At 36.4% G+C, this 16,409-nt stretch overlaps 1 protein-coding gene across 1 annotated transcript; it reads left to right on the top strand.

Moving 5' to 3' along the window:
• Window positions 1–102: 102 nt before the first annotated feature.
• LOC142980898 (atlastin-like) lies at window positions 103–16,310 on the top strand. Its single transcript, XM_076126491.1, has 11 exons — window positions 103–252; window positions 4,495–4,706; window positions 5,666–5,812; window positions 6,256–6,411; window positions 6,921–7,070; window positions 7,545–7,683; window positions 8,076–8,260; window positions 8,675–8,896; window positions 9,383–9,597; window positions 10,550–10,616; window positions 11,208–16,310. Exons 1-11 carry the CDS (start codon window positions 246–248, stop codon window positions 11,292–11,294), a joined length of 1,587 nt encoding a protein of 528 aa, XP_075982606.1. The 5' UTR covers window positions 103–245; the 3' UTR covers window positions 11,295–16,310.
• The last annotated feature ends 99 nt before the right edge of the window (window positions 16,311–16,409 follow it).

The following is a 16,409-nucleotide window of genomic DNA, read 5'->3' as shown; positions in this document are numbered from 1 at the left end:
TATAAAGCGCCCTTGAAACAAACATATACGTAGATTTGCTATGACATCACCGTTTATTAAGTGTATCGCCAAAATGATACGTCGGGCTAGACACTAGACACGAGCTATAGAGTGAGCCGCGGGCCGCCGTCACTCAATCACGTCATACAATGGCCCTCAGTCCGCCGCGAGCCACCGAGCTAACACCACGCGCGCACACACCGTAACATTTATTTACATTCTACCATCACAAATACACAAACAAAATGTCCAGTGAGTATTCAACATATTTTCCACACGTTTTAAGCAATATTTGTGAGTGAAATCAAATAACAGTGCAGTGAAAAGTGTTCCTAACGGCCAATTATGTCATATTGTATTTTACTTTGTTTATGTAAACATTCTACTGGCAAGAAATGTTAGAATGTCGGATTTGGTTAAAATTTGAGCTTGTTATTCAACTGGTGGGTATATAGAGGAAGTGCAACAAGTCATGTGTTGAAACACTATTGTTTAAACCAATGCTGTTTGGTTAAACGTTGTAAATGTACATTTAAAATTAATTGTAGTTATAGCGATGACGCAGTAGCACGTATTCGTCGCGGATGGTTAGCGGTTCGAGTCCAGTTTTCAATATTACAAGCCTATGACGTCATTTTATAAATATTTGAATAAAATACACTCATTTAAATGTAATACAGTGTGGACAACGAAGTTATGCATTATTTGATAAAAAATATTTAGCGTTTGAAACTTGAAGCCCTATAGATTTGGTGGCCAAAAGCCATCGTTTTTACAGTATTCGTTTTAAATCATTAATGACATAATAAAGTAGTTTATAAACTCTACGTAAATCATAAAATTATTCGTCAAGTCAGGTTAAATCTTGAAGTAATCACGTTATCTAGCTCTTTGTTGAAAAATCATTGATTTTTCTGAAGGCTATTATCACGATTAACGGCTGCCTTCGTCTCATGACTCATATGAGAAGTTTTATGATTCAATTGGCATTGTACTGTGTTCATTCAAGTCAAAGATATAAATAAATGCTGTGTCATTTACAAAAAAACTCATTGTTTATTTACTCTTGTTAAAATCACGTGTTTCGTGATAAGTGGACTGTTAAGGGTCTGTATTGATAATTCTATATGTCAACATTGCGATATTGTTGCTAGCTCGTTGAATTATTATGTTATAGGCAGGCACAATTTTTTGATTTGGATCAATTTGTTTTATAAATAATCGCTTCTGTGGTCGAGGCAGTAGTATAACTGCTGATCGTAACGTCTCGGGTTCAAAACTCTGGTCGGACGAATGCTATTAGTCTTTAGTAATTTATAAGTAAGTATTAGAATGTTTATCAATGGTACCTAGCAAACGGAGTAGGTAGGCCCGGTTTAGTCTAAAATTCAATGTCTCTCGCGTGACTCCATATATTTATCTTTTCGAGGATAATGTCCGCTTTCGTTTTCTGAAACTATGTGCAATATTGTGCAAGACTTTGATCGACATTTCTTTTGATAAAATACTAGTAGAAGCAAGTGCAGTTTGTTACGATACATTTTAATAAATGTAAGAGTTCCTCAGAGTTCTTCAAACACATATCAAAAATAATTTGCGAAGTCTGTCCAGTTCACGCGTGGTGGTGTGGCCAAGGAAAATAAGGATTCATTCTAAACATAGACTGTTTTGCCGCCGGCAGCTTTGCCGCATAGAATTTTACTATCTCCTGGGTAGAATTTCCAAAAATCCTCTGTTAGTGCTCTTCTACATTTCCCAAGAAACCTTCATACCAAATTTTAACTTATACCTATCTACGCTCAATAGTTTCGGCTGTACGTTGTTCATCAGTCAGTCAGTCACTCAGTAACAGAAGTTTTAAATACGTACCCTACATAGGTATATTGATTACCCTAATTGTTTTAATAATTATTCTTATCGAAGTTACTTATCAACATTTCCGTGTTTGTTTCTTGATATAATCTCCGGAAGTAGTAATCTTATTCTTAAGAATCCTCCACTTGAGATGCGATAAAAACATGATATAAAACGGACATACCTGACTGAGCTCAATACTATTCTATACCTACTATCATGTTTGTATGCCATGGCTAACTCGTGTCAAGCCGGCACGGGTCGCTAGGTCACTACCTACTTGTATATATTGAAATTCAACAAATGGCTTTAAACACACCCAGCCGAGGCATGCGAATTCATCCATGTGAACAACAAAACAAACAAATTTTCCCTTTTTCAGTACATATTTTATTGCTGCTACACTATTAGCCAGAGCGTTATATAGCCTATAACCTTCCTCAATGACTATGCAACAACAACATTTTTTTTTCATTAGATCCTGAAATTAGCGCGTTCAAACAAACTCTTCAGCTTTTTATTATTAGTAAAGAGTGTAGATAATAATCAATATCATGTTCTTTGTTATCTTGATAATTTTTCCGGCCCTCACTGCCCTCAGTAATATTCGGTGCCTAGATAAAAAAATATGTTAGCATTCCTTTGTCTACCATATATTTGTCAACCGTGACGTACGAACTGTTAAAAATAATTCAAGTCAGAATCTACTGGGTTTTATAGAACATTTTGATGGATAACGATCTAATACTTATTCTGTCAGTTAGCCTACATAGCGCTTATCTGAAAGACGAGCTATCTGCTGGTAGGGCCAGTTTTAACATTAGTCTATTAGTGATTATTTTTTCCAAACTCCCGGAGTGTCTGTGGTACCTATACATTAAGATTTCCTGAAATAATATAGGATGGGTTCGAAAAACAAGATGATCTTAACTAAGGTACATATTTAGGCCCTTTACTAACAGGACCTGTTAAATCTTAAGGTGAATTTACAGTAGTACTAGGTACAAATGTACCTAGTAAGTATATCGATTTAATGCTTTCTTTGTTTAGAACATATAAATATTTAAGTGCATGACTTGCATTCGTCGAATAATATCGATCGCGCAGAGTTGTCACATTCTATTAAGAGTACAACTGATAAACTAAATAACTTAACTAAACTTCGTTATGAAAATTAACTTTGTAGAAAAATACCATCAAACATGTATGTATCGAAATATTGATAATTTGTAAAACACACTAAATATAGACATGAAAGGCAAGGTCGCTCCCTAACTTTTTGGGAACATAAGCTGGGTACCTAAATTAAATACCTAATAAAAAACCACCAAGACTTAGTCCCGACAAAATCGAATTCGTATTCGATTGAATTTGATTGGAACTAATGGCAATTCGACTTCGAGTAAGATTCGAACTAATGTCAATACTGACTTTTGTTCGAAACTTACTATTTAACTTTTCTCACTGAAAACGTCGATATAATATATCTTCTTTCGGCCTTGAACAAACTCAAGTCTGTCTGGTCTGTGGACTTTGTGGTTAACCACAGGAGAGCATCAATCTACAATCTGTCTATCAATCTACTCTACAATGATAGTGTTATCTTCCAATACAAGCTTCTGCTCCCCATTTTGTCTGCGTACAAAATTTCCCGGGGCTTTGAGATCGCAGATTTCCATGCCTCGGAGAGTACGTTTGGCCAATGGATTCCTGATCTCCTGTCGGTCGTGTTGGTTAACTAATTAAAAGTGAGGGAATCAGACAAATCAGGTATTGATAGAGAATGAAAAGACTTTGTAAATACCTGTTCAAACTCCTGCATAGATTGGCTGGTTTTGAAACTGGTCGCTGTAGACGAAATATGGTGTGACCTCGTAATACGGTTATAGTTTTATGCGTAGTCTTTTTAAAAAGTAACCACATGGTACCTTAGCGTTAAACGGTTAAACCTACATGCGTGGGAGGTGATCTAGTTTGGTAGATGTTGCTATCTAAATCAAATAGGTATATAGATATAAATAAATACAAACGATATTGATTAGTAACTGTCACTGATTAGCAGGTAAATAGGCGACCGGTGCTGTTTCCTCGTACGCAATTAAAATACATGAATAACAAACATACTAGATATGTACCTACTTATATACTTACCTTACATACATAATATCACGCCTATTAAACGATGTTAATTCCATATTAGAACTAGATTATACTTATAGATACTTCGCGTTAACTAAAATAATCGCTTGAGAGGTAGGTACAATTAAATTTTCTGAATTTTCACAAAAATTATTATCTCTAGAAAAATCGTATATCTATTCAAAAGCGTTTTTTTGTACGAGTTTAAACGCTATTGAATGGATAAACTACCGCTAAATGTACTCAGAAACCGGTGGTTAGTAGTTTAGAGTAGCTAATGTATTTGGGAATATTTGTCGTTACCGCTTAATAATGAAAAGACATGATATCCTGTAATTCGCAGCACCTTAACAAACTTAAAGCGAGTACAGGCTCGAGTCTCATGAAAGTATATTATCTATCTTTAACAATTTGAAAATATATTTTTTCTAATATAAAAAAATAATCGGTTCCAGCAAGCAAGAAACTCAAAATCAAAAAACATTATTTATGATATTTCAGAGGGCCCAGAGCCGTTATCATCAGGTCATGGTGTGCAAATAGTGGCCCCTAGCGAGGAGCACACGTTCGTGTTAGATGAAGAGGCACTGCGAAGACTATTGCTTCAGAATGATGTGAAGGATCGAGCCGTAGTGCTGGTGTCTGTCGCCGGCGCCTACAGGAAAGGCAAGTCGTTTCTGCTAGACTTCTTCTTGCGGTATCTACAACACACGGTGAGTACCTACTTAACCTTTTAACTTAGTTTTTCTACATTAATTGTACAATTTTTGTTAGTTATTTAAAGTTTAGTTTAGTATTGTATAATATGAAGTTTTAATTTAAATGATTTACTTATTACCTGTACGTTTGATGCAGTGGTTGACTTGATTACTTCGTTGTAATAAAATCGCGCCGCGTTTGGTTAGTTCGAATCCCACCAGGGGCCAATATTTATATGATGAGCACGAGTATCTGTTGTGAGCCTGGTTGTTTAAGTATCTGATATCAAGATCAAGATATAATGTTTATCAGTTACTTAATGACCATAACAAGCCCTGCTTAGTTTGAGATCAAATTACCGTGTGTGAGTTGTCCAATGATATTCAATTATACAATATTATAATAAAATATTTACATTACACAGTTAATATAATATGCAGTTAAATAAAAATAAATATACAAATAATGAGGACCTCCTACTTTTTTTTAAGTTTGTTAATGATATTTCGGAAACAATTATTTAGTTGCAGTTTCAATGTCCACTTTCAGAATGCTCAAGGCAAATATGCATCGGATATCCGTTTTCAAAAAAATGTAATTTGTGAATCTATTACTTAAAATTACATTTAATTCTAAGGCGCTCATTGAATAGTTGTTTACGCTCACCGGTGGGTAAACGACGAATAGGTTAAGCAACCTTCAATGCAGACCGAGTGTAAAGACCGCTAATAAATGCCCAGTTTTCTGAGGCACATTTAGCGGTAGTTTTCAAACTTCAAATTTCGATATGATGTTTTTTATTTAATTAGAAGCTACCGTGGTAGAGCTAACTCTATAAGAAAATTATTTAATAATGTGAACGAAGTAAAGGAAGTCCGTAAGGATAGAAGGACGTATGTAGGAGTTCTTAATAAGTCTTTGCCTTCCCCTACGAAAAACATGCGTGATTTTTAGCTATGTTTTTTTGTTTTAGTATAATGAAGGTGGCGAAGGAGAATGGCTCGGCTCCGAGGACGCGGAACTGAAGGGGTTCTCGTGGAAGGGAGGTTCAGACCGACACACTACAGGCATACACATCTGGTCACAACCTTTTAAAGCCACTCTTGAGAGCGGGGAAAAGGTAAGATGACATATCCTACGCTCAGTTAGACTGTGTAAGTAAGTACATGATAGGCTCCCAACCTTTTACAGACGAATTATTAATTCCAGCACCCTCTATACATAATAGATCTAGCAATTTTTTATATTATAATTTTTTTAAGTCTTATGTTCAAAAAATCCCAGAGATTGCCTGGAATTAAGAAGTTGTGGTCGTAGACATCTGTGGCATGGAGAGCACTTAAAGCCGTCGGTCCTGCGCCTGACCTCTTCCCGGTTGTGTCGGTTAGAACGTCCCACCAGACTATAAGAGTAAAGGAATAGAGAGTGTACATGTGTATTGTGCACACACTTGGCAAAGCCCTGCACAGTTGGCTGGTTTCAATAAAACAGGCCGCTGTGGCCAAAATTATTATTGTATCATAAAGTATGATCTAGTGATGATATATCTTTGTCATGTTTCAGGTGGTAATCCTGCTGATGGACACACAAGGCACGTTCGACAGCGAGTCCACGGTGAAGGACAACGCGACCGTGTTCGCGCTGTCCACCATGCTGTCGTCCGTGCAGATCTACAACCTCTCACAAAATATTGAGGAAGACGACCTGCAACACTTACAGGTATTATTCATTACCATCGCATTAAATCGGCCATTTTAGTATTCTGTCAAAGATTTAAAATAGCGTGTACTAACTTAGTGGACCGGTGCGTCTCTGATCGCATAAAAGTTGACTTTAATTCCCTATTTTAGCCTCTTAAGCGATGAAATTACAAAATCACGGAAATAAGTACGGTGTTTATTTATGTATATGAAAACATAATATATATTATATGTTTGGATATGAATGAATCAAAGGAAGTTTGTAAAGATTGTCCTGTAGTTCCGTCCTGACAGACAGACGACCAGCGGTCTCTTGGTAATAATGTCCGATTTCTACCCTTTGGACGAATTTCATCCACCGTAGTCACGGGCCAACAATTCGATCAATACGTTGGGCAGCAAGTAAGGTATCGTAAACTTTAAAATTCTCATCGTGTTTAAGACCTGTTAGCAATTTTGTATACTTAATGCCTTAAAACCACAATATTTCAAACACTGTTTAAAACTTATTAATAATGATGTTTCCAGTTGTTTATGGACTACGGCTGCGTGGCGAAGGACAAGATCGAGGGGAAACCGTTCCAGCGGCTGCAGTTCCTGGTGAGGGACTGGAGCTACCCTTACAACCACGCTTACGGCGCCGTGGGCGGCCAGCAGCTCCTCGACAAACGACTAGAGGTACAGTTTCAACTTTCACGGCGCATGCCCAAAAAGATTACGTAATGAACCCATTTATCTCCCACTGCTGGGCAAGTGTCTCCTCCTAATAAGGGGAAGGTTTTGATTCACCACACTAGCCCAGTTCAGCTTGGGGGCTAAGCATACTTTCAAGGACTACTTATTTTAAAAAACCTTCAGCCACGCAAGGATTCATCACGATGTTTTCCTTCATCGTTATAACAAGTGATAGTTTTCTAATACCCGCATAACTGGAATGGTCATTAGTGTGTTGTCATAGGTCCGAACCTTCGAGGCGAACGTTTAGACCACTAAAACTAGTCAACTGAATTAGGATTTTGACATTTGATTTTTCTGTGTGAGAAGGTCTTCGTAGAGAAATTTGACAATTATATACTGCAGACGAGAGATTAATTCGTGTCATGTTAGACAAGCTTCTTGTTGTAGATTAATATAGTAATGTGATGTCACCAGGTCAAGGAAGGTCAGCACGAGGAGTTGCAGAAGCTGCGTCAGCACATCACCCGGTGCTTCGAGGAGTTCACTTGCTTCCTCATGCCACACCCAGGACTCAAAGTCGCTACAGACCCTAGCTTCGCTGGGAAACTGTCCGGTATACTAACTGTTTAACCCCGTAACTAAAGTGGTTTTAGATAGTATAGCGCTTTCGGTAAAGAGCCATAGTGTTTGAGTTGAGCAACTATATGCTTCAGAAGGCACGTAAAAAATAACTTTAAAAGTTTCATACCCAAAACGTAGGAACGGGACCATAATACTAAGACTCCGTTGTCTGTAGGTATGTATATAATATATCCATGATAGCTAGGAAACTGAAATTTCACAAATTATTTATTTCTATTGCCGCTATGACAACAAATACTAAAAATATTTCGATTTTATGATCGTACGGAACCCTTAGTGTGAGAATCCGACTCGAACTTAATTTAATAATTAATTAGATCCGTTATTAAAAATAAAAAACCAGTAATAGTCATTATATTTCAGATATACAGCCTGAATTCAAACAATCCCTAAAAGAGTTGGTGCCGATGCTGCTGGACCGCAGGAACCTGGTGCCGAAGGTCATTGACGGTCAGAAGGTGAAAGCCAGGGACTTGCCCAACTACTTCAAGAGCTACATCGACATCTTCAACAGTGAGGAGCTTCCTAAACCCACCACTATTCTGCAGGTCAGTTCTAATATACATATCTATATGATTACATAATATCGCCCCTGTTGTTCCCGAAAGTGTAGGCAAGTGAACTAAACGTTGTGCCATTTAGAATTAAAATCCCATGTAATAGGGGGCGAGCTTATTGCTATATTTCGGGTAAGTCACCTAGCTCCGGTCTACTATTGGGAATGATTGGGAATATTCAATAAAAAAAAATACCGAGATTACTATCCTTGTTGGGCTAAGGTTTCTCCAGGAATGGGATTTGGCCTTAAGTCATGCTGGCCAAATGTTTGGGACTAACAAATAAAAATAAAAAAAAACTACGGCACATAACCCGACCTAAGAATAGAACAAAAGACTTCGAGATTAGCTATCATATCCATTACCGCACAGAGGCAGTAAAATTCATATCGTGTTAAATTCCAGGCGACAGCTGAAGCCAACAACAGGTCAGCCATGTCTGAAGCCAGCGAAGTGTACAAGACGTTGATGGATGAGATTTGTGGTGGCTCCAGGCCGTACCTGCAGCCTGCCAGACTCCAGGCCGAGCACTGGAAGACCCTCAACAAAGCACTCCATTCCTTTGACAGCAAAAAGAAAATGGGCGGGGAGGAAATGTCAGATACATTTAGAAAAGAACTGGTTAAGGTATGTTTTTTTTGTTTTTTAAAACCTATTACTGTCCCATCGCTGGGCAAGGAATGGACAGAATTTTATTTCATCCATGTCCATACCAATACTCGTATTATAAGACGTGGTAAATTATTAGATAGTTCTGTACCTGAGAAAAGCAAGAATTAAAAGATTAAAAATCAATTTCAAAATCGCTTCGGCTACACACATATTCGATTTGGCACGTTCAATTTGGGAATATTTATCGAACAACAAAACCGACTCAAAGTAATTACTGCATTTGTTCGGCTCGTGCCGATCGGATTCATCTAAACATTCGATTTTGCTGCTCGGCTAGGCCAATTAATACCGTACCGAATATGTGTGTATACCTTTACAACATACTCACAAAACGCTCGCTATTTTCTACAACATACAATAACTGATTCTAACCTCTCAATCTGTCACATACCTCCCTTCTTAACCTGGTACTTCACCACCAAGGTGTTCTCCCATATCCAGGAACTTGAAGACTTATACTCCCAACTGGCTGCTCACAATGAAGGCAAGAATGTCTACCGCATCCTGGGGACCCCGATCGTGTTCCTCACGCTCATGATCCTGGGGTACCTGCTAGGGGTCGTGGCTGCTGCCTTTGGGGTCCAGACCCTCGTGGCGGCGGGCCAGGCCATCACGCTCGGAGCGGCTGTCATGCTCGGTGTGTGGGGCTACACCAGGTGAATATTGTCTGTTGTGGTGGCGGTCTTTACCTAACCTTATTAACTATTTTCTTGTAGTAGTAAATAATTAATAACTAACTTTAGCGACATCGTCCGCGTGAAAAGACTTTGCGGTAAAAAGTGTATCCTATTTGATATGATTGTAAACTATCTACTTATGCGACTTTTATCAAAATCTTGACATCTTTGTTCGACAGAAACAAAAAAATACATTCATAATCATAAACGTTTAATAAAGAGTATAATTAATTAACTTTCTATTTAAAATATACTTAAGTATGAATAACCGTTAAATAATTTAAAACTTGATAGGTTTTATTTTGGGTGTGTCAGTCACTTCTATGTGCTTTTTATGTTTATTTATAAGTATTTGAGCTCTTTCATTTTATTTTGTATGTTTGTTAAACAGCTAATTTCTCTTGATGTAAAACTTGTGAATTATGGATACGTATTAAAACACCGATTCTTAACAGAATTGATGGCAATATTAATCAAACTCTAATTGTGAAGGCTACTTAGTTAAAAAATTGATTCAAATATGTTGCGATCACAGGTCTCATTGAACATTCCGAGCTGAACCTCTCCGTGTTTCGGACACTTTAAAATATGGTCCCGCTAATTGTCAATTAAATAACAGTATTCTAATAGTTTTTGGCCTTTGAGCCTTCCAGCGTCTCGAGCAATTTTGACACTGTATTGACCACTATTTTATTTTTTAAAGACAACTCCCGCGCTAAGATTTGCGCTTGTGTCGCGGAGACTTTTAGAAACGTACAAACAACGGACACAACGTACAGCCAGACCCGAAACAATTATTTGTGAATACTAAATTCCAAACAAAAATGTCTTTAAAAAACCTCCACCACATTCAGACGGGTTGCATGGCATAATGCATGGGGGACAGTGTGGTATAATGTTCGGTCAAATTCATTGTATATTTTGTTGACAGAATGACAGGCAACATGAGAGAAATCGGCATGCAGTTAGATGATATCGCGACTACACTGCGATCTTATGTAAGTATTCGTTCTGTTAAAAGACTTTGAAAGAAAATAGTAGAAGACGCTTTCGTGCCTATTCGCGCTCATCGGTTGGTAAACAATCTGTGGGTCTAAGTAACCTTGGCGCGGTCATTCTATAGATGTGTGACGGCATAATGGTATTTGAACTGGGCGTCTCCGTGCTTTGGACGGCACGTAAAAAGTCGGTCTCAGTTTTTGTCAATCAAGATAACAGTTATTAAGCCACGTCAAAGGCCTTCGGGTGGCTTGAACAACTTTGATACTAGGTTGACCACTAACCATACGATAAGAAGAAGTTAAATGTAGGTTAATAAGAGTGTTCCTCAGTAGTGTCGTTACAGTACAAGCTCTTATTTTTTATAAAAAATGAAAATTATAAAGAGTAGGTACAAGGCCTTGGCTCTTATAAAAAAATAAAATTAAAAAGAGTAGATACAAGGCCTTGCTTCTAATAAAAAAATAAAATTAAAAAAGTAGGAACAAGGCCTTGCTTCTTATAAAAAATTAAAATTAAAAAGAGTAGGTACAAGCTCTGATTAATTCGTCGTTTAAGTGTTGTTTATTAATTTTAATTGTATTTATCAGGTACACCAGCAAGCATTCGACTCGCTGAGCACACAGCACATGAACACGACCACGGCGACGTACGTCGACGACAAAAAAGACTCCTAGTGTATTAACCTAATGAATAAATATAGGGATGTTTTCAGGGTAGCAAAAGATAAATTCTTAACCTCCTGCCTACATCTGTACTACAAATAGGACATAAGACCGGATAAATTTCAAAAAAATATTTTGCCGTTTTTGAAACTGGTAGTCCCAGAAGATTTAGATGGTGACATCTATCGAATATCTAGGTTACTAAATATAGGTAAATGTCAATTGCCGTGTGGTTCCCTTTTTGCGTAATGGCGACAGAAGATGGACGTGTGTCGGTGCGTGCACGCAGCGGTACGTTAATCGATTTGAATCTTATTGAAATGTTGGTTCTTATTGAATTTTATGCGATAATTTATTAATTGAGACTATAAAATGATGATGTGCACTGGTAGTTTGATATAATTTTATAAAATATTCAATACACCATGATTTTTTGTTTTATGTCCTTTGCAGAGGACAAATGTAGACTATAAATGTTTTAGTACTTAGACTTCTGATGTACTTTATAAAGTACATAAGTACATATTTCAACATATTTGTGGCTATATCAGACAATGCCATAGCTTTTTGACCTTGCCGTGGTTAATGCATGGCTGCATTACCGCATTATTCAGGTTGAAAAGGGTGCCCATAAGAGAAATGTCATGCAGCTGAGCAAATATAAGTTGGATTTAGCTTATTTCGGATAATGAAGGAAGAGATGACGACTATGAGGAAGACGATGAGTACGAGGAAATGGAGTCTAAACACAAGAGGGAGAGAGAAAGCCGTACAAAAGCTGCTGCACATTTTTTTCATGGAGCAAAACAGTCGCGATGTAGAAAGAGTCGATGTCATAAAAAAAACACTTTATTTTGCAAAGAAATGTGCGGGTATTTTTGTTTAACGCCAAACAAGAACAGTTTTTTCGATTTCCACCGAAACGTAACGTAGTATATAGGTAAAGGTATTAATGAAACTTAATTGATCCCTTAATTATGTCCCTAATTAACGACTAATTAGTTATTAAGAATTGTTGAAGATGAGAAAAGTTTAAATCCGATAGTTTTGTTTGAAATAAGTTTTCCTTTTGTTTTATTTTTAACTTTGTGAGACGGACATACAATTCTGACTATTAAAAACATGTTTAATCTGTGTTATATTCCTTTCCAAAACCCATTGTTTACCTTAAAACTAGTCTATGTCCTACATAAATCACATAGTAATATAGTCACTTTGTCCTACATAAAGGACATAGGGAAAAACCGATTTTCCCCATGAAGGATTTTTTTTACTATTTTTCCTGTATATCATATCCTATTGTCAACATTATACTAAAATTTCAACAGCATACTCCAAAAAAAGGGACCCTGGTAGGCAGGAGGTTAAGTCAGGTAACAAAATTATAAGACAAGTATATCTTTGAAAAAGTGTGACTTAGTTAAGAATATTACAGTTACAGAGTGATATAAAGACGCCGTATTTTTTTAATAAAATGTATTGTTTAGAAAATATGTGCACTTTTTTGTATAAAGATATCTCTTATGTAATTATCTTGGAGGTATACAAAGTCATACCTTCAAAATGTTTTCTCTCCCTTCAACTGTTTTCAACTCTCAGACGTGCAAGGTTGCATCATGATGTTTTCCTTCACCGTTAGAACAAGTGATAATTATTTCTTATACACACATAACTTTGAAAAGTCCAAAGCCGGGTTCTGACTGAGCGGCCTCGCGGAGCAATATCTAGGTCTCTTTTCTTTCAGATCGAAATGAGCGGGACTGAGATATTACCTCGCGAGGCTGCTCGCTCAGTCGGGACCCGGCTATTGGTGTGTTGCCTCGGGTTTGAAACGTCAACCACTTGCGTGGGAGGTACCAACTTATACCACTCGGCTATCACTGCTCATCATCATATTAAAATACAACATCCCTATAATTCTATAGACATTAGTTTGTACTTATTTGTGAATATGTGTGTGTGCCAAACAATAATTCTATCTTAGTTAATGCTAGAGTTAGTTTATTGGCGTGGCTGGGTTACCGGCCGGCTAGAAATATGTCCAGTCTACACGCTTTGCGACCTTTGCACGAGGTGCCAAATAACTCTTGCCGAAATATAACAAAGTTGTATAACTAATCAAATCTAGATCATTGGCCGACCACTGGCCACAAAGGAAGCACAAGCTTTTTAATAAATAATCATCAGAACCCCTTCAATCAAAAGTAATAAGGTAGCAAACATTTTAAAGCAAGAGAATTGAGAACCTTCTCCTTTTTTTAAGTCGGTTTGCTAGAAGAGGTGTATGGGTGATAGACTTTACAATTACGGCGTCCAACAATCCTATCCTAAATCGCTTGTTTTATTGTTTAATTTCCTTGCAACGGCTTGCGACTATATTTAAACACACAGTTATTTGGTGCGTGCTTAAATACTTGTATTACACGAGAGTTAACACGATCCTGTACCTCGAAAGATTTTAGAATTACCTTGTTTTGCTTATGTTAAAAAAGCATAGTCAAATACAGGTATTGTTCCCCTTTAGTTATCACTTCAAGACCCACCTTAAAAAAGTAACAGATTATACTAAGTGGCTTCTTTGTTAAAAGTGGCACTTTTTCCGAAATTACTTTTTATGTAAATAAAGAACAGCGCCATCTAATGGCGTTTATAAACAAATTCAAGATTTGAATCTCGTTTTTTAAATGTCTTGTAGCCACGCCGAAGTATTTTAAGTTTTATTTTTGGGCACAAAATACTAATAACGCTTTGATATAAATGTAGTTAGTTTACAGCAAAATAGCATAGATTTTTATTAATAATTATTCAGTGGAACATCGATAAGCTGGCTTGCTTAGTCGTGTTAGATTCGAGCTAATGTCAGAATAGTACCTACCTACTTTATATTCCAAAGTACTTATTCTAAACTATATAGGGCATTATGAAATGCTGATTGTGAGTAGAAATAATCTACATGAAGGTTTAATGATTTTCATTTATAAAATAGTATTTTTAAAAATGCTTTAGTATGGAATTTAAGAATGCGATTTTACAACGTATCTTTAGTAGAATAAAGGCATAAGTGACTCGATGTTGGTAGAACATTATGTCATTCATACTCTGAAGGTGCGTTAAGCATGAAGAATCTAATACGATTAGTAGCAGACTTTGACAAGGAATGTAAATTTTGTTATAAGTTTTATTTAACCTACCTCTACATAGCCAATACGGCGGTTACCGTAGCTTCAAGACTTTTCTCAATAATATAATAATTTTAATAAGAGATAAATCTATTTTTTAAATGTATATTCTCTCTCATAATGTAGGTAATTTTTCATGCATGATTTTGGTAGTTTCATGAAGTTTTTAGAGACTTATAAAGTCATAATGCAAGTTATTTTTAAAGTTAAAGATTACTGTAGTTGTCTTTACCGTCGATAGTTACGTTATTGCTTCGCTTGTTACCTAATACGGATTGTCGAATATATTTAATGTTTCGTTAACTTGTTTGTAAAGATAAATCTGACCGAATCTAATGATTTATATATATAGTATAAAAAAAAACTATTACGCCGTTATTATACGGGTTGCATACCTTCAAGAATTTAACATCTTTCCTTCACCGTTAGAGCAAGTGATAATTATTTTTTATTCGCACATAACTTCGAAATATCATTGGTGTTTTGCCTCGGGTGCGAACCCTCGACCACTTGTACTTGAGCGCGTGCGTTAACCACTAAGTTATCACTGTTTATGCTATAAACTATGTTGAATCATTGGCCAGTTACCAGTTGCCTTAGAATCGACCAAGTCTTTATTGTTATGTGTAAATTATAATAGGTATATTGTTATACACAGTTCTGAGCATACATAATATGTAATATGTACCTACATAATTATGTACCAAGTACCTATATTTTACGATATCGTCGCTGATCGTGCAAAAGTTGCTGTGTTAAAATACATTTTTCGATGTTGATAAAATTACAACAATTATTTTGATATTTTTCAAATCAAATTCAAATTCAAATTATTTATTTATCAATTTAGTATACATACAATCAAATGTTTGCGGCGGTCCCTGCACTAAGCTCGTGGCTTGTATCGCAGGGGCCAGATAATACATTTATGCATAGAAGACTATTAACAGTATGCGCAATCCGGTTCAAAAGGATTACTTAAAAGTATAGTTACGTACATTAGAGACTAAAATTTGTGTTGTACATATTTTGAAAATTAAACTCTGTTATAAAATGTCAGCTTAAATAGAAAAAAACAAAACAGAATACTTATAAAATTACTTATAAATATGCATCATACTTTAAAACAGTTATGTAATTGTACTGAGATAACTTAGTAAAGAGCCTTGTTTGCTTATTGCGCGAGTAGAGGAGGTCTACAAAACGTAATACTTATGAGTCATTCACCCGCAAACTTTTGCAGTGGACGGTTCCCTATTTTTTACGGATTGCTATTGTCGGACATACTCTTTAATCTCAATTATATTCGATATTAATCTTGCATGCCAAGGCTCCCTACTGTGTTGTCGGACTATAGGTACATATTATCTATACTAATATTATAAAGCTGAAGAGTTTGTTTGTTTGTTTGTTTGTTTGAACGCGCTAATCTCAGGAACTACTGGTCTGATTTGAAAAATTCTTTCAGTGTTAGATAGCCCATTTATCGAGGAAGGCTATAGGCTATATAACATCACGCTACAGTCATTAGGAGCAGAGTAGCAACGAAAAATGTTACAAAAACGGGGGAAAATTTGACTCATTCTCTTAGGTGACGCAAGCGAAGTTGCGCGGGTCAGCTATAGGTAATATTTTCTAAACCTTCTTGTCTTTCTTTGTAATTTTGCTCAGCCCTCGAAAAAGATAAAGTAGTATTGATGTTACTGTTCATAAAAGCGTCTAAAATGTGTTTGAGTGCAGTTAATTTCGCTCCTGACATTATGTTACGTGATATACGAGTATGTAGGTATATGGATATAATCTGTAATTTTTGTACCGATATGAAATATATACTAATTTTATACTGTTATTTGTTTGTTTTCTTCGTCTTTTTACCTTATTTTCCTTGAACTATACCCCAATTGTTTCAGCAATTCCAGCATAATGGGATCTGCCTACGCCCACGGGA

Source organism: Anticarsia gemmatalis, chromosome 19, assembly GCF_050436995.1.
Source record: "Anticarsia gemmatalis isolate Benzon Research Colony breed Stoneville strain chromosome 19, ilAntGemm2 primary, whole genome shotgun sequence".
NCBI lineage: Eukaryota > Metazoa > Arthropoda > Insecta > Lepidoptera > Erebidae > Anticarsia > Anticarsia gemmatalis.
Note: the sequence above shows the minus strand (reverse complement) of the source record. Positions and strands in the feature narration are given on the sequence as shown.

Coding starts and splice junctions, on each gene's coding strand:
- LOC142980898 (XM_076126491.1), top strand. Junction 4,707..5,665: donor TGCGGTATCTACAACACACG/GTGAGTACCTAC, acceptor TTTTTGTTTTAG/TATAATGAAGGTGGCGAAGG. Junction 8,897..9,382: donor TTAGAAAAGAACTGGTTAAG/GTATGTTTTTTT, acceptor TCCCATATCCAG/GAACTTGAAGACTTATACTC.